The sequence below is a fragment of the Daphnia pulicaria genome, chromosome 5 (genome assembly GCF_021234035.1).
Source record: "Daphnia pulicaria isolate SC F1-1A chromosome 5, SC_F0-13Bv2, whole genome shotgun sequence".
Taxonomy (NCBI): domain Eukaryota; kingdom Metazoa; phylum Arthropoda; class Branchiopoda; order Diplostraca; family Daphniidae; genus Daphnia; species Daphnia pulicaria.
The window spans coordinates 2,192,678-2,213,470 of NC_060917.1; the positions used below are offsets into that span (position 1 = coordinate 2,192,678).

The 20,793-nt window shown below is 44.1% G+C and overlaps 2 protein-coding genes across 2 annotated transcripts; one reads left to right on the top strand and one right to left on the bottom strand.

The window, feature by feature from the left end:
* Nucleotides 1–339: 339 nt before the first annotated feature.
* Nucleotides 340–20,641, bottom strand: LOC124341190. Its single transcript, XM_046794186.1, has 3 exons — nt 20,275–20,641; nt 4,506–5,110; nt 340–2,050 (listed from the first exon to the last, which is right to left on the bottom strand). Exons 2-3 carry the CDS (start codon nt 5,043–5,045, stop codon nt 1,535–1,537), a joined length of 1,056 nt encoding a protein of 351 aa, XP_046650142.1. The 5' UTR covers nt 5,046–5,110; nt 20,275–20,641; the 3' UTR covers nt 340–1,534.
* Nucleotides 9,441–11,026, top strand: LOC124341237 (endoribonuclease CG2145-like). Its single transcript, XM_046794248.1, has 5 exons — nt 9,441–9,566; nt 9,640–9,712; nt 9,819–9,951; nt 10,030–10,229; nt 10,367–11,026. Exons 2-5 carry the CDS (start codon nt 9,640–9,642, stop codon nt 10,840–10,842), a joined length of 882 nt encoding a protein of 293 aa, XP_046650204.1. The 5' UTR covers nt 9,441–9,566; the 3' UTR covers nt 10,843–11,026.
* Nucleotides 20,642–20,793: the final 152 nt, after the last annotated feature.

The following is a 20,793-nucleotide window of genomic DNA, read 5'->3' on the forward strand; positions in this document are numbered from 1 at the left end:
ACCCGCGTTGGCCAGTGTGTGTCTATATATACAATGTGTGTCACATATAATACTGGGTCTTCATTGATCTCACTCTGTGCCTTCTTGGCGAAACGGTGACAACCTTGAACCTCATATAGAATCAATGCCGGCTGACTATGTTTGTGATGTGTACCATAAATCGATTGATTGTGCTGCTGCTGCTGCTGCTGAGCTTGTTTTTTCACTTTACCGTGCGCGTGATCGTGATGTAATAATATAACGGGCGGAAATCGACTTCGCCAAGCAGAAGATTTATCATGACCCAACCAAGTTTGCGATTTAGACATCATTGAATAAGAAGAGAGAGAGAATCAGGCATCAGCAGGTAAAACGTTCAGTTTATTTGTGTCGGCCGGTATTATATAATAAATTACGACACGATGGGAATAGTTCACATAACATCGACGGGTTATTTTTGGTTGGCATTCAAGAAATGAGTTTTTGGTATAATAGAAAGAATAAATATTTAATACACATCAGATTATTGATAGCAAATCATCAAGTTCCCGAATAAACTCACTTGATTTCAAATGTTTTTTTGGTTTTTCTTCTTTTTAAAACGAGGGCGGGTGAGTTGCGGTTCTTATAATAATTTCCAATCGAATTTCTGCATCGACCCGCTAACAAAACATGAGCTGACTACAATAGAGTCGCTGGCAAGCCTGCGCGGCTAAATCGTCTTCCTCATCATAAATCATAATAACAATATCTCGATATAACGATCGTGTTTTCCAATATATCCAGCAGACATTATACAGCACAACCGACAATAAATATATAGACTCAAAATACATTATCCTATGTATAAATATAAATTTTACGATTCAGCAGTGAGTATGTAGTATATGTATGTAGTACAGGATGCATAACACGACGACGTGATATTTAAAAAAAAAACACACAGCCCAAAATGACACAGATTGAATAGTGGAGGTAATAATGGTATAATGTAGAGGCTGTTTCTGTGTGTATATATGTATAATACCGAGCTTGGCAGCCACGCGTGATATAAATTCAAAAAAATCGAATGCAAATGAAAAAAAAGGACGTAGTACACAAATCAAATATAAACGTATGCATCAAACTTCACTTCCAATCTGCAGAGAACAATTTTTTTTTAAAATGTGCAACAATTGCTAACGGGAATCTTTGGTGTGTGTGTGTGTGTGTGTAAATATAATAAACGTCTCCAACGGGAATCGTAAAAATCGAATCCGGTATAATACTTGATGTTAACGTTTAGATCTTTACCAATAATAAAATAAACGCGACTGGGGGAAGATCGAACGGAATTGTTTTTGGTTTTTTCTCGCCAATCGACTCCCGTCCGCTCACGCAAATTACGCCGTAATAATAATAAAGCAATAGTAGAAAAGTGATTCAAGTCCCAAAAAATTGATTTGTATATAATTTGATCATTTTAGAAATGTAGCGCGCTTAAGCAACAACAAAATGGAAGGGGGCATTAGTAATGAAATCAATGTCATTCTATTACTAAGTTGATGATGCGTTTTCAAACGCAAGTGATGGTGCCACCGACGCCGTGATGGTTGTCGGCGGATGAGCCGGCCATCGGTGTTATTTCGGCCGTTCCGCCGGTGCAGCTGAGAGCGTGAACGCTCTCCTCCGTCTCTTCTCTCAAGACCAGCGTCTGCAAGTCCATGGCGCTTTTGACCCGACGGGCGGCCGTCATAAAATGGGCCGTGGCGAAGACGACGACCGAATTCTGCCTGGGCCGCTGCTGGTGGTGGTGCTGCTGGTGCTGGTAGTAGGGGTCGCCGACGGAGCCGATTCCGTCGCCGTAGAACGGCAGTCCCGGCGAGAGGCAGGACGACGTCGATCCGTGGTGGTGGTGGTGGCGTAGCGGATGCGACGGATGGTGCTGGTGAACGAAGATGCCGGAAGGTGAAGCCGACGGCCTCCGCCTCCCGGAAGAGAAATTGCTGGCCATCTGCTGGTGGTCGGCCGTGGGGCAATCAACGCAGCAGGCCGACGAGATGTTGAGACGTGAGTGATGATGCAACCGCGGCTGTTTTGTTCACCAGAATAAAACAAATGTTGGTTAGGAATTAGTAGGTGAACTGGCAACATTATTACTATATCTAGATGCGACTTGTATATTATTGATATGCTGGCCTCTTTTCTCTTTATAATTGTATTGGCCGTCTCCCCGTAGATTGTAGGGAAGGGTGGAATGCCCCGAGACGCTCAATGGGTGATATATTATATGGTGCGGGCGTGAATCCTAAGTAGTTCCTTATTGATCCAAGATCTCCCCCCCCCCCCCTCCTCAGTTGGAATGGGGGTTAGCAAAACACGTAGGCTGTGTGATGGCTCTGCAAGTTTGAGTTAGTCTAGTATAGTGTACTGTATGGCTCTCCTTATATTAGCCAGCAGCGTCGCCGGGGCTGGATGGATGAAAATGGGCTATTGACTCGACGTGTGGTCAATCGACTCGATCCGCTGGGCGACATACGTGTCGTCCGGCTACCCGTGCTGCTGGACGCGCCCCATATATCCATTAGCCGAAAAAACAGCTGAGCCGCAATGGGAGGGAATTGGGAAGAAAGAAGAAGAAAAGACCAACTTGTATAACGTACGGCCTATATTATTTCGAGGATCCGGCGATCCCTGTGCCGTTGTTTCACGAGAGTTATACGGGAGACTCACGTCACACGGTCATGTCAGCAGTTATTTTTTTTTAGCATGCACAACGTCGAGCGACCCACAGTGTGTCGACGACAAAAGGGTATGTTGTATAGATCGTCGCGGAACGAATTTTGTGCGCCACTTGGAAATGGGTTTTGTTTCTTTCTTTTCAAATACCCATCAAGTCACGCGTTCAAAGGAGTATTAAATTTACATAAGAACGTCCGGTTCGCGCCTAATATCTTTTTCACCCTATTCACGGTCCTTGTGCATATTATATAATGATTTCGATCGATTAATGGATCTTTTTGACTACTAGCTATTTCGATTTTCGTTATTATGCAAGGCGACCTTTGATTTACATCTGCCTCGTCGTTGGCTTTTCCCGCGCGTGAAGGACGTGTCGATTTTCAAATGTCAGATGCTGACATTTTGGCCTGTTGTTTCCCTCCTTCGTTCGTCACCGAGATTCACGGCGATTATATAAATTTTTGCAAAATAAAAATGGAGAACAAACGCAACAAACCAAAAGAACGAGAAAAACCAAAACAAATGAGGAAATGCAGATTATAAAAAAAGGTTCACAAAAGTGGATGGGAAATGTATACTCGGTCGAGACAGATCAGCGTGAGTCTCCCTACATACGCGAAGCATATGATTTGACAGCCAAACTTTGTCCGTGCACGAACATTCACGCTGACTGATTTCCTCGTTTCACAAACAGCTGGGGGAAAAAGCGACTATGTCTATCGCATGCGTCGTAGTAGACATATACTACTGCCAATTCACGTTGATTGTACACGTATATACCTGTTATATATGTACATACAGGTCGATAAATCGAGCGTCGTTGATGTTGACAAATACACAGCTCGATATCTACAATAACAAACGAGGTGAAGCTGCTGCTGTTGCTGGCTTCTCTGGTGGCACACAGCGCACATGATGCCATTCCGACCATTTTTGATACAATTTTCCGCCGTGTAGAGCCGCACAGAGATAGGGAGAGGAGAGCTGTCGAGATTTGTTTAATCGGATTAAATGTCCCGACGAGATGATGAAGTTTGGCGCTAAACACTATAAATACAGCAGTCGACCGCCTATAGACCGGCGCACTCTGGGCGAGGTGCTGGTTTATTACCTCTCGCTTGGATTGAATAGACACCAGAGCCTGTCAAGTGTCTGTAATGTAGGGCAAAACTTATATATAACCGAGAGGGGCCAGAGACCTAAATCATCTGCCGTCTAACGATGTCAACTCTGCTGTCCTGGCCATCCAGCAAGGACTGCATAGCTACCTCTCTCTCTCCACTCTCAAGCCTTTTGTTGCAATGGCGTTAGCGACAGAAATCTGAGCTCGTCTTTACCATGTGCAACTGTATACGGTTATACAAGTTGCTTAAAAGCCTTTCCTGCTGCTTGTCTGCCCAGCATAATGCGTTGCGAGTCTAAATACTACGTCTAAAGAGAGGATGAAGAGGGGCAAAGAAAAACCAGCGCCATTATAGATGGAGCGCAGTCGATGTTGCTGGAACCCAGCACGCTAAAACCAAAATAAAAATAAAAGGTTGAACTGAATGTAGAGCGTTGCTTCCGTCTGATTGAATTCGGCCCTAAACAAGTCACGTCATTAGTATATAACAAGTCTACTCTCATTTCTATATAGTGCATCCCAGCAAAACGGCAACTGGCGTATAAACTCGGCGATGGGCGTTTTGTATGGGAGGCCAAATACTTTTCACTTGACGCTGTTATATTTACTACATACAAGTTCTATGCCAGATTGTCGAACGACGCCATATACAAAATCAGAGATAGTATATGATTTGATATACCGTGTGGGCCAGCTCGATCAATGGATAGGAGAGCCGATGGGGCGCCGTGGAGACGAGCAAAGGTGGGCCCGTGGTCCCGGCGGCCGCAATGGGGGCCAGCGATCCCCTAGGAGCGTCGATGAACTTGGGCTGGTAGGGCTCCAGCATCCTGATTTTGCCCCAGCGGTTGAAGAAGAGCGCCACGGCTCCGACCCAGAGGAGCAGGACCAACAGGACCAGACCGATCTCTTCGGCGCGGACGTTGAGGCCGCTGGGCGTGGTCATTTCGCTGTCGTTGATCGACGGGTAGGCGGGCGACGGGAAGGCGTCCGGGTCGTACTCCAGCGGCGGTGGTGGTCCTCCCGACGCCTCGACGATCATGCTGGCGTAGTTGTTGTGGTTCTTGCTCAGCACGGGGAAGATGGGGATGACGGACGATCCCGGATAGGGCGGTGGGTGGAGCCGTTCGGGGTACAATCCGTTGCGGTGGGCTCCCGTGCCGTCCATCACCGGAGGCGGCGGAGGAGGATCGTACAGCGAAAATAGCAGCGGATTCTTCATGTTGAACTTTGTTTTTGTGTTTTTCGTATCCAATAATTACCAAGTTTGGAGTGAAAAGTTTAATCCTGTAAATAATCAACGATACGGGAAAGTGTTCAATTAATAGGCAGACGAATTTTGAGTAGCCGCTCAACATTTGATCCTGCTGGTGCTAGGCAGGGCCTTCATATTTAATACCGTGAGATACATACAACTAGCTGCAATCGCTTCAGTCTAAATTATAGGCTTCAAAATATTTTGATGCAATAGAGTGCAAAGTATAGATTAGCAAACAGCGTATACCCTCGCTCAGATAATAGCAGCCTGCTGCTATTCATATTCATATACAAAACTTCCCGGTTGCTTTATTCCGGCATCAGCTCGGCGGGATATAATATCTAAGTGCAAACCTTAAAGGATAAAACCTCCGGCGACGAATCAGCTTTTGTCCTTTTTTCCTTCTAAAGTGCATTAAACCTCTCTATATCCTGATGGATTATGCAATAAGACACCGAGAAACTTTGGCCTTATCCCCGTTGACATTTCGGGAGGCTCTAGTAAGTATACTGGACTGCACTATATCTATATATGCAAGAAGCCATTAGAGGGAATGATACTCTTTTGTTGGTTGTTGGCAGCACAGCACAGTCTCGTGTTGTATAGTTTAGTCTGGAGCAGAGAGAAAGAAACAAAAGCTTCAAATTTAACGAGGCCGATGCTCCTGCTGGAGACGAGGAGCCCACTTTCACCCAAAAGAAAACAGGAGAAAAAGGAGAAAAAATAAAAAGTTTCTTCCTATACGTTAACAAAAGAGTTATGAAGCATTGTGTGCGTCGGGAGGAGCATATATAGTATGTATACTAACTGTGGAAAGAAAAACAGCGGTTAAAGCTATTCTATCCTTTCGGTCGTGTTTTTCTTCTTTCCCACCAGTCTTTTGATCCTTTTTGGCCAATGGCTCAACTAACGAAGTGGGAAGATGTATCCTTCCGTCTGTGACGCCCGCGGCCGCCGTATAGATTGGCATCTAGGCTATAAAAGACTGGCAGCAGAGAGAGAGAACCGGAACTCGGCAGCACAATACCACCTCATTAAAATCTAACGTCTATATAATAGGAGGAAGTTTCGACTGTATAAAAAGTTTGAAAAGGAGCAAATTCCCATTGAAAAATCCTTTTGATTCGGTTGATACAGAGAAAATCCAATCGATGGTTCCTTCGTTTGCTTCACATTTTTATATGGTACACGTATAGAGAGAAACAAAGAGATTAACGAGTTTTGATATTCAAATGAAGGGCCTCCGCATGAATATCTTCACACAACTTGATTTGATCGTCATATCTCGGCGCTCAAAGGCTTTCACGATTTTTCTCGTTCTGGCTGACGTTATTTAAAAGTTTGAAAAAAATGCGCGCGCAATCATTTTCATTCAAATTCGCTACAAAAAGCTCAACCATAAATCAGTCTTCGAATGCTGCGCGAAACCGCAGCAGTTGAATAAAGCCAATTTCATCACATATTCGTGATTGGCTCAGCCGAGATTAAAATATTGTTAGATTGCCTTTTGTGGCTTATTATACGTCTCACTCTGTTTGTGTATATTTATGGAAACCGGCGTCGTTCATCAGGATTCGCTTGCCCCATTCATCAACGCTGCTGCTGCACATGGCCATTTCTCTCTCTATGCTACAGTTGATGGTCTTTTTTTCTCGTTCGGTTTTTGTTATGCTCTTCTCTCGTTTGTTTTGTTTCTTCTTTTCCTTCTATTCTCCTTTTTCCCGCTCCAACTGCGCAGCACTCAAAGTTTGAAAAGAGCGCGTGTCTAGCAGCAGCAGCAGCAGCGGGATATATAGGACTAGAAAAAGTCTATATATGCTGCGCATGTATATACACACACAACAGATATCCTTTTGTTTCTTTTTCTCCCGAAGCGTTACACTGTTGTTTGTCTGCCGTTGCTCCCGTTCCGTCTTGTTGCGACGATGATTCATGGAATGGCAGCACAGCACACAAAGTTGCACGCAAAAAAAGGCCCAGTTCAGCAGTATAGCTTTCCCCATTAATTTTTATATCGACAACTTTGCATATTTCTATACCATATAGCATCAGAGAGCTCAACTCTACACACGCTCGCACGCTCCGTTAAGCTCCGCGCAGCAGGTCGCCATGGCAAAGAAGACAAATGTGTTTTTTTATTTTTTTGTTATTTGCTATTTTGGTTTGGATTTTTTACTCGACACTGGCAGAGAGCTCTATCGATAGTTGCTCTGCCATGGCAAAATGTCATGAAGCTATTAATATTCCTAGAAATATATTATGTAACCTAACTGAACCCGCGTCATCTGTCGCGCCATCTATAAAAATAATAGGAAGTGATTTGAAGACGAGAGAAAAACGGGAAATATTTTGCGAATTTCCAACTTTTATTACGGTACATTGTTCTGGTTTTTCGTGGTTGCCGTGCTGGCGAAACCAAAACAGAAATCTCGTCTAGGTGGATTAGAATCGTCTTGTTTGTTTTCTACAAAAGTATAAAAATAGTAGCTGATATGGCATAAAGGGGAGACGAGATATGGGGGCAAAGGTGGGAAAAGAACAGACAAATTCGTGCAGCATTTCAAAGGCTGAGACTTTGCTGTGTTTCATTGTCGGTCCCCATCACATACATGATAAGTAACTGCTCTATACGTGGATGATTGACATAAATCCCAAACAGAATACAAAGCGATGTGGTGAGTCTGCCGGCATGTATAAAGAAAGCTCGCCGCGTACGACAGTTCAATCTCGAGGGCAAAGGAGACTGAGTATATGTATTAGAAATATATGAATATAGCATCATAATGCATATAGTTGTCTTCCCCCATGCAGCCTTCATCGTGTTTTACGCAGACGTGGCATTGAACAAGGAAAGAAGATTGCCAGCATATTAGAATATAGCTATCAAGTCTGAATCAGCTTTTCAAAGCCTGCAGTTCAAAGGCAAACATTCAAGCACTATTTTTAGAGATAATGAGAGTCAACTCTCTCTCTTATCGCTCTCGGTAGTTCCATATTTATGTAATCAACTTGTCTGAGAAAAATAACAAAACAAAAAACAAAAAACAATTAATATTTAGAACTAGAATTTTCTGTTGCCATTGTTGGGGTTACATACTCATTACTCACAAATTCGTGTTTCCTTGGGAAATAATGATAGGGAGGTTAAGGATGAAATATAAAATTTATCACCCTAGCACGATGAATGGTGATTGGTGTATTAGCGACGGGAATAAATTAAATAGATTGTTTAGGGTACTTTGGACAGAGAAGACAAGTTAATTAGACCATTTTCACTAATGTTAGAGTCCTGCAGTATTGGTGTACACGAGCGATGGTTGAACACAACAGCAGGATCGTTATCTCGATTCGGTAAGCTTACAGCGACGTTGAACCCTAATGCCATGTACGTACCTTATAAGCTATGTACAAATGATCTCATATAGTGTATAACTACCAATAATGAGCTGCTGTTGCTGAGCTCGTCAACAATTGCCTGTTGCCAACGGGACTTTTGTTTCTATAGTAACGTCGAGTACAACAGTCACGTGCAGTAATAAGTCTAGCTAGATGGTTTGTTGAAAACCAAACTAGCCCTTTATTATCTGCATACACGCAGCTGTTTAATGTGCGGTCCGAATTAAGCGATATATATACACTATAATCAAACAGAGTGCCAGCAAAGTGCAATATAGAGTCTGTATACAGGGAATATAACGGCCGGGGGACAAAGTTGTGATGATTTTCGAAATGAACTGTGAGACTATAATAGATGTGATATACCAAACTACAAGTACGAGTACGGGGTATCGCATCTTACATATGTTGCCCGTCAGCAATATGATACGAAATAACATGATGATGACCCATCCAACCACATTTTCCAGATTGCCAATGTTCGATGTAATTTGAATCAATTTCAAATCTCATTTAATTTCATAAAAATTCAATTTTATCCGTCCCCCTATTACTAAAGTCCACTGCAATTTGTTATTTGTTCTAGGTGGAAACGAAATAAAGAAATTTGATTGTCTAATTTTGTAATACAGTCAACGCTTATTGGATTTTCATTTTTAGCTGTTTATCGCTCGAATCAGTAACTCGTTTGTAAATTGGAACCATTCACGTGACGAGATAGTGTCCAGCATTAGACAGTGTGAGACAAAACTGTACTGCTTTGGGCAAACAAATCGAACTCTCTGGTATGTTGGAAGTTATGTACACATTGTGTTTTTATCAAAGGTGCCATGGGTCAGTCACGTAGACCATTTTCCTAGCGATTGCTTTGTTTTTTATGAGTCCTCTTGTACAAATAATAAAATTTCATTGCTGATAGGGTTTGACTGTTGGATAACCTGTATACAATATTATTCCGCACGTAGGCAACATCCGATTTGACCGATAACCAGGTATAAAAACGGCCGATTTCGGTACTGGACCTCACAGTAGCAAGTATCAGCTTCTCTACAAGCAACTCCCTTGCAGCTTCTCCACTTCTCACCAAAGGTAATAAACTAATAATAGCATCAACTTTGAATAATAATAACAAAATTTAATCGTGAAATATAATTGTCATCAGATGAAACTCATCGCCATCGTCTCAGTCCTCGTTTTGGCCATCGGCGCATCCAACGCCAAGAGCCTCCGTGCCAGTAAGTTGAACATTTCAATTGATTTTTTAAATTTAAAATGAGTATAGCGCTTGGTCGCGACCATTATTGTTACTCATTTCGTGATCAATATAAATGTTAATTACAGGCAGCATCACTGACGCCGAATTGCTCACCGTGTCCAAGGACTTGCACACCGGTGATGTCAACGGAGCCGTTGTCACTTTGGACCTGCAGAGCCAGACCGCTGCTGGAAGCATGGCAGATGTTGCTCCCGGCCCGTAAGGAGACTTTTTAAATTTATTAGATTTCACATTGAAAAGATCTTTTAAGATTCAATGTCATTTTTGAATCCGCAGAATTATCGTCAGCGACCCACTTCCCGACTTTGCCAAGCCAACCTTCGCCGCATTCCAGGCTCTGCTCAACAACTACCAGAAGAACGTCACCATCCAAGACACGTTCACTCCCGAGCAGTTGGCCGAAGAAGTGGCTTTCATCGACGCCGTCATGGAGACTAGCGTGATGCAATCACTCCACACCTTCCTCGTTTCCAAAGGTACTGCGCCATTCGTTTATTTTAATTTCTAAGTTTAATTTTAATTCATTCTAATAGTCTAATTTTGAATTTGATTCGTTTGCGCGCTAGAAATTTTGAATTTCAATTATAAATGACGTGATTGTCTGATTTGACAGGTGAGGCCAGCGCCGATGTTGCCGTTTTCAAGCAATTCCTGAGCACCATCTGGTTCGGCCGCTGGTCCGAATACGTTGCCGGCGTTGTGGCCAGCAGCGGCTGGGAGCACACCAACGTCTTCGAGAGGCTGGAGGATAACACCATCGTCGGCTACCACAGCTGGATTTACTTGTACAACGAACAGGAGGATGGCGACTTCAACTACTTGGGCTACATCGAAACGCTGGACACCGGCAAGACCACCGTCGTCTCCATGCCCGTCGACCTCTACGGCAGCACCAAGGCCGTCACCCAATTCAATTTTGGCGCCAGCCCCGAACTGGAACTCGCCCTCGGCACCTTGTGCTTCGTCGCCCGTCCCGACCTCGCTTGCGTCGTCAGCGGCTCCAACGGCGCCGCCTACAACTGGGACACCCACACCGTCACCTACAACGGTGTCCAGTACGTCGAGAGCTCCCACCCCATCTTTGAATGAGCTCAGACTATAGCGGGAACGGATTTTTCAAAAACGACCGAGTCTATAATAGTGGCTCCTCAACTTCTATTTTGATTACGCAATATTGATTGCGACTGTGTAATGATGTCAGCTGTACAGTGTTTTCGCGATATGTAAACCCAGTCGTGAATAATATACCTTTTCTATTATTCCGCAGAGAAAATAACGACTTATTGAATTCTTTTTCTTTTTCCCTTTCAGTCTCTATATACGAAATCAGCTCACGTGATTTGATACATTTCAAGGATAAAACCAATAATAGCCTACAGGAGGTCGTGCATGACGAACGCACGACAACTCTGAATGTCTACATAGCTGTCTGCAATCATATACACACAGGGGGAGGAGGGACTGTAATACGAAGCATTTTGTTTTTGATGATAACACGATGGTATACGCCTCTATAGAGTTACACATTTCCCAAACCAGGAATACCCAGCAGCCCCACTGCAAATAGCGCAACACACAAGATTCCTCTTGTTTCTTATGTCTTATTGAACTGCTGCTGTTGGATTTAGATGTCTAGAAAAGTATTGACTTTGTCGTCATTTGAATTCTAGCTGCGGCGCGCGCTTTTTTCCCATTTTCCCTCCTGTCTATCTATTCCGGCTCTCCTACTTACATCTGGGCTTACTGCAAAAAGAAAAGAAAAGCTTTTTTCTCTTTCGTCGAGCTGTAGGTTACATCTCGTCTTTTCTTTTAGCCTTTCAAAAGTCTATACATAAGAGACTGTGCTGTCTATATGCTGTTGCTGCTGCTGCAACTACTCGTCTGCCGCTCGTCGTTCGACGGATGTTTGGCCAAGGCTTGGCACGTCCGCTCGCCGAAAGAAAAACCTCGGAGCTCATCGCTGAACATCGTCTCGTCAAAACACACAGAAAAAAAAGGAAACAAAAGATTTTGAACTGAGCAGATCTAAAAAAAGAGTGCCAAGCGACCATTGGAGCGAAGAGAGATAGAAGTTGTGCGTGTGTATAATATAGACACACACACATAAAATGGAGCGCATCTTTTTTTTTATATTCCCCGCGCGCAGATGCACAGAATATATAAGACAGTGGAAAGATGTAGAGACACACACATCTGCTGGATGTAGTGTGTGATATGTAGGGAGGTGCTGGAGACGACACACTCTATATTATAGACCGCACGCACGTTCCACGGTTACGATTTCCCGCGGCTAATCGATATGGGCAGCATCTGTCTGGTCCGGCACACATTCCCCGGGCTATACGATAGTCAAAGGAAATCGGACACACAAACGGATAAAATAACGAAGACCGACTGTTGTATATGTACTAGGCTTTTTGTCGTCGGCTATTTTTATTTTTATTTTATTATTTGTTGGGTCTAACCCCTTCGTTTATTTTTGTTTTTCCGAGCTGACGCAACACATCTGAAGGAGAAAATATTGACAATGTCTAAGGATTTTGTCGACTGTTGGATTCTTTATAGAGTCCGCCGCCGTCGCCCGATTCCTTTTTTCCTTCCTCTCAAATCCTTTTGGGCTCTTGGATGTTTGTATACAGTACAGCAGGCTGGACAATCGCCAGCCATCCGTGTGTACAGTCGAGAACGCGCGAATGTTCAAATAACGCTTCATCACCTTGGTTTTGACACATTTCGGGTCTGGGCCACGCTCTCTCTCTCTCTCGATTGCTGCTGAGATATAACCAGCAAGACATTCGAATCATCGCCTGCACTTCCGGTTGACCCACTATATGTTATAGAGCTAGAGTATATAGTAGTCTATATGCTGTATACTGCTCTATACACAGCACAGCGGTCTCCTATACTCTGATATAAACTGATAACGATCTGAGCGGGCCATCAGTGTTGTGCAGCATCAGCAGCCCAGGTCCGGGGTGCTGGAAGATGAATGGGTCCGATGCTGGTCAACGATTGTTGTTGTGCCAGCCAACCGCGACCTATATGCCGCTTGCCGAGAAGGGCCAGCACGCACATCGATCATATCTTATAATGCTGAATATGCATCAACTCAGTGTGTGGACTCATATCTATACACACGTCTCACGCCCTGTCTCTTCTCATTTTCAACACGGCTGATGCTGGGCAACATATCTCCATCACCGACAACTTTTTCGAGCTGCCCATGCAACACATATACTCTTTCTTCTTCTGTGATGGTCACAACAAAAAAGAAAGAGACTGGCCAGGCAAGACAGAGGCCGCATACACTACAAGACTCGCCAGGGGCCTCTTATATCTATGTTATACTACCCACGCTCCCGGAGCAGGAGCAGCTTATAGATGGTGCTAGAGTCTTAGTATGAGGGAACTTGAAGAGCATTACAGAAGGCTAGAAAGGAGGGGGTGGCGTCGTCTTTCTTGGTTAGGCCAGCACACAATCACCGTCGAGATGAGAGGCCAACAGCGCAATGCCATAAAGATCCCAGTTTGAACTCTTCGCCACACTGCTGGTTTATATTTATGGACAGCACACACGAAAAGAGAGGAGAAACACAAAACTCATCAATACCCACCCCAGCCAAAACAGTCTGATTTCTCAGATTATTCCATCATCATCTGCTATTCCGCAAATCTCAATTGCGTGTTGCTGATGAAAAAAGGAATAAGCCACTCACCAAAATATAAGGTGGTCCGTTGATGCGTAGGGATTTAGCGCTCCTTAAATCTACTACTACCCTATAACCTGTAATACCTTGAAAGGAAATGTGTGTGCCTGCTGATCTCATCTTTAGGTCGATGCGCAGTTTATATAGTACTGAGCCGCCGTGCGCTTGAATATAATCACAGTTGACTCTGTGCGTCGATTAAAACGATCGTGAAGCCTCGTTGTCACGAGTACACACTCCACGCCAGGCGTTCCATATTAACATTTGACGATAATGAATCAATATAACAAGGCCTCCCTTATAACTCTACATGTGCCACGAGCCGACGAAATTCAGCTGATAAGAGATGTTCCTAGTCGAGGGTTTCCTTATCTACAAGTGAACTTGTATTGACTCGGTCACAGGAAGCCAAACGAATTGGGAATTGAATGCACAGCCAGCTGCTTGTAGCTGTTGCTATATTATATTAAACTATAGTACACAGTTGATGGTATACAGCGTTAAATACCTCGGTTGAATAGGGCGGAGTTGTGAGTGTGCGGATTGAAATGGAATCTAACGAATCCTGGTTCATTTGCCGGTATAGCGAGATAGAAGGAAGGAATCAAATAGATCGAGCTTCGTATATAGTCGAGAGTTTATGGACGATACGGATGTTTGGTTTTCACGGTTGGTTGGCTGCGATCCCTGTAGGAGCCATATAATAGGCCAGTACCACCGACATGCGTCTGCATGTTATAAGCCAAGGAGAGCCAGAAACAATTCCGCCCGCGTTCGCCCCTAGCCACTACTAAAGGTTTTGATGAGTCTATCTGCTGCTCTGTGCTGGCGCTGTATGTATAAGGTCATTCCTTACATATGGACCCTATGTGCACTACACAATGTATATAATACCTACTGAGGCTTCACTCCACTTAAATTTCCTTTTTGATTCTATTCGCCACTGCCAAAACATTTTCGGCCGGGGGCCTTTAGACTATGCGCAATCAATCGCATTAAATGTGTGTCTTATATTCTTATATACGGCTTCAGCTCAAGTTATTGTTATAGTTTCTCAAAAATGTTTGGTCCGTGACACCATTCGAGAGTGAATGAATCCCTCAACAACTGTGGCGCACGGTACATATAATATAGTCTTTTCAATCAATAATCTCACCCTACAAATAATAAGGCGCGGGAGTATATTATAGTTCTTTTCTTTCTTTTCTTTCCAGCAGACGTGAGAAATCAAATCTAATATATTCGACCTACTATATCTGTACATAGATGGATCGACTTTCCTATACTCCCTGGCGCTCCTTTTTCCCTCTCAGGAGACCCGATAGTATAGTATAGTCTCCTATACTATACACTATATAGATGCAGTTGCCTAGTTACCAAAACACGGTCGAGAGATGAGACGGAAAAGAAGCTCTCCCCCCTCAGCAGGGGAATATAAATCTATAGAGAAAAGAAGATGAAGAAAAAAGTTCCTTGCTTTCTCACTCTCTACTTCTTTATTTCCATCCCAGTAGGTCTGACATACAAAGGAGACTATATATACTATATAGATGTACACACACTACACAACGTGAGTGAAAGTGAGAGCTAGAAAAATATAAAAGAAAAGAAAAGTCGAGAATTCAATCACAGCTAGCGGATGGGCGTGTGGGGCATCATCAAAAGGATCGGGTTAAACAACGTTCTCCCCGCTACATTTATGAAAAGAACTTTCTGGATCTCCTTTTTTCCGTCGCGTCCGACCCGAGAGAGTCCCCTTTTTTCTTTTTCTCGATCGTTATATACGTATACGCCTGTTTGCTGCTGACGCCTCTGCTGTTGCTTATATGCGTATAGACTCTAAACGCTATAGAGTCTTGTTTTCTTTTCATTTCACTCCGTCGATCAGACGAGCAGCAGCCGTACATAGCTAATCAAATAGATATTATATCAAAACTACAAACACAAGCAGCCTGACAACTGTCGAGAACTGCGCTGCTGCGCTTGATCTTTCGCGTTCCGTCCTTTTTTTATTTTTTTATTTATTTTTTTTTTTATTTCCCGGTGCGGATGACATCATTTTCGATTCCCCTTTGGAGAGACTCTCCTCCCGACGCCCTCCCTACTCCGATGGGGTGTGCGGCGACGTCAAATGCAGCTGGTTGCTGTTCACTCTTTTATACGCGTGATATAGCGAAACGCTTGACGACGCCAACCAACCGATCCCCAGGGTTTTATTGACGAAGAAGAATCTTATCAAATCATTTGGAGAAACTGCCGCCCACCACCACCACCCATCCCCCTCAAAAAAGGGGGAGGTGAAGAAGAAAAAAAAAGACAAAACAAATAGGCACAACACGCGATATAATATAAGACAAGATTGAAAGGGGCCCGCTGACATGTGTGGTGGCTCCCGGTTGTACCTCGGGTTTTGGCGGGCGTGAAACCTAATCTTGTCTCCCCCTCCGTGATGTGGGGGCGGTAAGAAAAGGACAAAACCCCCCACGAAAAAATATAGTAGTATTTAGGCTATAGTGGAGGAAGATTCATGTGTTAACGTTTGGGGCGGGTTATAGATGGAACTTGACAGCAGCGGCTGGGATATATCAAATGAACAGGAGAAAAGAAAAAGGAAAAAAGCCAGTCGACGACAATGCCCAGTCACACACAGGAGAGAGAGAACAAGAAAACTGCACCGGACACGCGCGCCGGTCTACTAAACAGGAGTTGATTGGGTATAATATAATACGGACGACGACGGTATGAATATAAGGAGAGGACGGAAGCGTCAGCTGCTTCTGCCGGACAGCAACCCACCTCGGCACATGCCAACCGCAGTCTGAGCACAAAGCAGATAGAAATTCCCTTTCTTCTGAAATAATATATGTCTAGTAGATGGGAGCTGCTGTGTATCGCAAATGTCCAAAAGATGTATAGAATAAGAAAACACGGTACATTGACAAAAGTGTCAGAAGCTGAAAAGAGTATATAGACTCTAGCTCTAGCTATTTCCATTTTGATTTGCCTCCGCCAGCATTCAACCACTTCTTGAAGACTATTAGATTTGGTGTTGGTGCCGGACTGAAATTGATCGGGTTGTATAAGCAAATAGAACAAACAGGGCGCGGTCTCTAACGCCTTCCGCGTGATTTTGTCGCTTATTCCGCCGTTCGATCTTCGATAAGAAACGAGAAAGAAAGAGAGAGAGAGGCTAGCGGCTAAATCAAGGACAATAGGGCGATCATCGCGTTTGTTTATGTATCATAATGTATTGTATACGTAACGCGCGGTGATATCCGTAGTATATGTACTGCCGTATCTGCGTGTAAATAAGTCAACACTCTATCGAGTGTGCTGGATGGTTGTGCAGGAAATCAAAAGACTCGATGGAGCGTGGCAAAAGTGGAAATGGATGAAATCGTCTTGGGGTCGAAAAGTTGTCTGAGATGAGTGTCACGCCGGGTTGTCTCTCGTTTCATTCCGCGCCATTTAGCCCGGTGAATACAAGCAGCTCAGCTCATCACGCAGCCATCATGTATAGACAGCGCAGCACACTCGACTTCGCACTCGACGATAGGCTGCTGTTATAGCGCCCATGACGGGAGATGGAATAACGGCGGCCAGCACGATTTGTTTCACAAATATCTGACTCTTTCTTAACTCAAAAAGTTTCCTATTAAGCGTCGAGCGGGCCGGGATTTTTTATAGTCTGCGATATGGGCCGTGATATACTGAAAAAGAAAAAAATAGCTATAATCGGAAGCTGCGTTTTCAACGTTATCGCATCCATACGATAAGACAAGGGAAATGGGCAGCAGCAGAAGCAAAGAGAGAAAATGATGTACGGAAATGAGCAGAACTTTGTAGTTCAGCTCAGCAATATAATATGCTGGCCGATATGTTGAACCCTGTCCGCCCGTCTCACTTGTAAAATGCTATTCTCCCATCTACATGTAGACTATTTAATGCCAGATACATCAATGCGGAAACTTTTGGGAAAGGAAACTGTACCTTGTATTAAATGCTGATGCGGACGAAGTTTGAGCGCTGCTGGTCATCTTTCATTTTTATTTCGAATGGCCTTTTGATTGTGCATCAGGATGTAATAATGTCTAAGATATATCCTATAGCTGTGGAGATTGGCTATTCCTAAACTATTCGTGCGCTGAGTTTAGGAAAGTCAAATTTCATATACACATCTCCGTTGATACCAAGTTGATACATCAATCGTGAGGCTGGCTCTTGTGAATAATACATAGCGAGCAATCCCCTTGTACAAAGGCCAACATTTAGCCTTTCTCATGTCCATTTCGTCAAAGGACGTTCCTTGACGTTTATGCTATGTATAGACAGTCTGTATAATAATACTATAGGCGCGCTTATACACATTCGACGGTTCATCAGGATCTCTCTATACACTCCATGGAGGATTAAGGCATGCTGTGGACGTTATATATGATAAAAGAGTGGGGAAAAAAGGAACGAGTCTATATAATATTCCAGGCAAGCTCCAAGGGGAAATGGATTTATTCTTCACATAGCGCCAAGCCGTCCGAGAGCTCTGCTCTTCAATGCAAAACGATCGCTTCAAGGAACTCGCTCTTTTCTTTAAAAAAAAAAGAAAAAAAAACCATCGCTTTACATAAGATAATACTTTATGCAGATTCTCCAGTCTTATAAATATGTATAGTTGTGTATATAGAAATACTCAAAGCGGCGCGGGGTCACAGAGTGCCGCTGTCGGTAACGCCGAATAACTTACGATGAGCAAAGAAATATTATCCCTTAAATAATAAATTAAAGAAAATGAAGCTCAAACGAAAAAAGTCGGCCTCTAGAACAGTGTGACGCCAAACGATTACATTCACACACAAAGATATGATAGAGATTGGTTATGCACTCGGCAAAACAACGTCAAACGCAGATGCTCAATATCTCTCTTGTATTTCTATAGATTTCCTTATTCTGTATTATAAATTCGACGCGGTGAATTAGATCTAGAGAGAGATATACCGGGCCACAGCTGCTTTTGCCGTGATTGAATCCTTTCCGCCCACTTTTCTTTTTCTTTTCTTCCGGTCCGTTTCCATCGTCTATAATGTCTTGCCTATCTATGATTTCTTTCTTTCCTTTTTTCATTTCCTTTTCCTTTATTATCCTTTTTCTTTCTTTCTTTCTTTTTTTGGGGTTTTGGTTTTGTTCTCCGGCGTCTGACTTTCATCAAGTAATCAATGCCCTTTCCGCCTACAGTACACGACGCAAAAAGCCAAACGGACGAGTCTCTTGTTTGCCTCTTGTTCCATCCGGACGGCGCGGTCTATCCACTGGTGGACGCGGCAATCCTCTGTGCAGCAATCGTGCCATGTACGCATCTAGTTGATGCGTAGATTGTCCACCCCCCACCCCATCTATTTATTAAGGGTCATCAACAGCCAATGTCTATTGCGCACTACCGTCTATATCTACTACATCCCCCTTCCCAATATAAGGCGTGCTGGAACACCCAAAAGGGCAACCGATCCTTTTTCTCCGATCCCTATCGTCACGCCACACAAAGTACACAAACACACACGCAGAAGAAAAAACCACGAAAGGATCTGAAGGACACACACCACCAGCCCGGCCGTCGTCCGATTTGAAAGATGATGTCGGAAAAGGGCTCCTTGTGCGAGTTTGTTGTGTTTTGTATATCTATTCCTTCCCCCTGGCTCCTTGATACTCGCGCGTTCCATGATGCATGAGATGCCCCTTGTCCTGACATAACCACCACTACTACTACTACACCGAGTACCGCTGTACACCGCATAGTCTAGTCCACACGCGGGGCCTTTTTGCCGACAGCTCAAAAATGATAAGAAGAGAGCCGCTGCTGCTGCCCAGTTATAATACCGGGCGCACGTTATAAAACTCATTTGGCAAGTCTCTATAAAACTCACATCAAGTACTATATAGAGTCGGCGTGTATGATTATTATTATAGTTGTTGTTGTTGTGTTCCCACTCTAGTCCGTCATCGCCGGCGGTCTCGTGACAAGTTGGCAAATGCCAAGAACTGGGAAAAATAAAACAACCAACGAACGGAGAGAAAAAAAAGAAAAGAAGGAGACAGATGAAAGACGGAAGAGTTATCAAGGGACACACATCTAGAGAATCCGCACAGCTGGTACACACCATCCGGCCACAAAAACATGTCCGACCGGCCCTGCTGCTGCTGGTCACATAAAAGTCTCGCGGGGGAGAAGGAAAAAAAAACAGACTAAACCGCGGACGGCCATCAGCTGACCGACGCCAAACGTGCCAACGAGTATAATGAAAAACTTGTTTCTTTTTTTCCTTTTTGGCCCGCACACACGCGCGTACTTAACAGCTCCGATAACCTACGGACGGACGGTTAACGAGAGTTTATACGGCTCTTACTATACGGATATTCTGGCTTGCCATTTGGTTTCTTATTTTTCGCCGGGACCCGTCAGCCCGCCGTGGAGTTTGTATTATTGGCAACATATTCATTTCTGTATCTCAACTCACACGAGGCTTATCAATCTGGAGTGTATTATGCATCAACACGCGTCCTGTATACTTTGATATGCTTAGAGAGAGAGGAGCACAGCACGAGGCAAAGGTCTGAAATGTTCAACAGATGGCATTTTCAAAGATGAATGAATAAACGCTGGGGCATGAGAGTAGTATCTAAGCTGCCATCCAAATGCGGAGATGACGGTAATCTTTTACATCAGACCTCAACTCTCGTCTCATGTATACTCACTCACGAATATTTGAGACGCAAACTAGTTAGCTAATCATGAAAGGGTAGTACAGCATTATATTCCTCTTACCTGTTACCTGGTGATCTCCAGTTTGGTGATATTGCTGGGATGAATCGAATAAAGATATAACCGAAACGGTGCCCGGCTACTGCTGGACAACAAAAATGGAGCCAACGATTTTCAAACGTCCGGGCGGATCATCTTCTCCTCTGCGCCTAGCTAGGCTGGCATTTGATTAAGGAGAATTGATGCCTCACAGGATCCTGACAGCAGCAGCGATCGGGATGATTGTCTGACTGCTGATGCGGATGAGCGGAAGCGATGCGGTCGGTCGACGTGATGTTTTTTGATTGTGTAACACAGCAGCACACGAGGCAAACTGGGCAAAGGAAAAAGGGCAAGAGAGATGGGGGACCGTGACTCTCGGCTCCTGACGGCTCCTTCTTGACTGTGAGCCGTAACCGACGCTTCCTCGACTAAATATCCCGCAGACCACCACCACCCACCACCCGTTTTCCGTCCTCGGCGCTAGGGCGCACTTTCACGACGCATCAGGGCACGTCTATAATACGACGACGGACGGCCCAC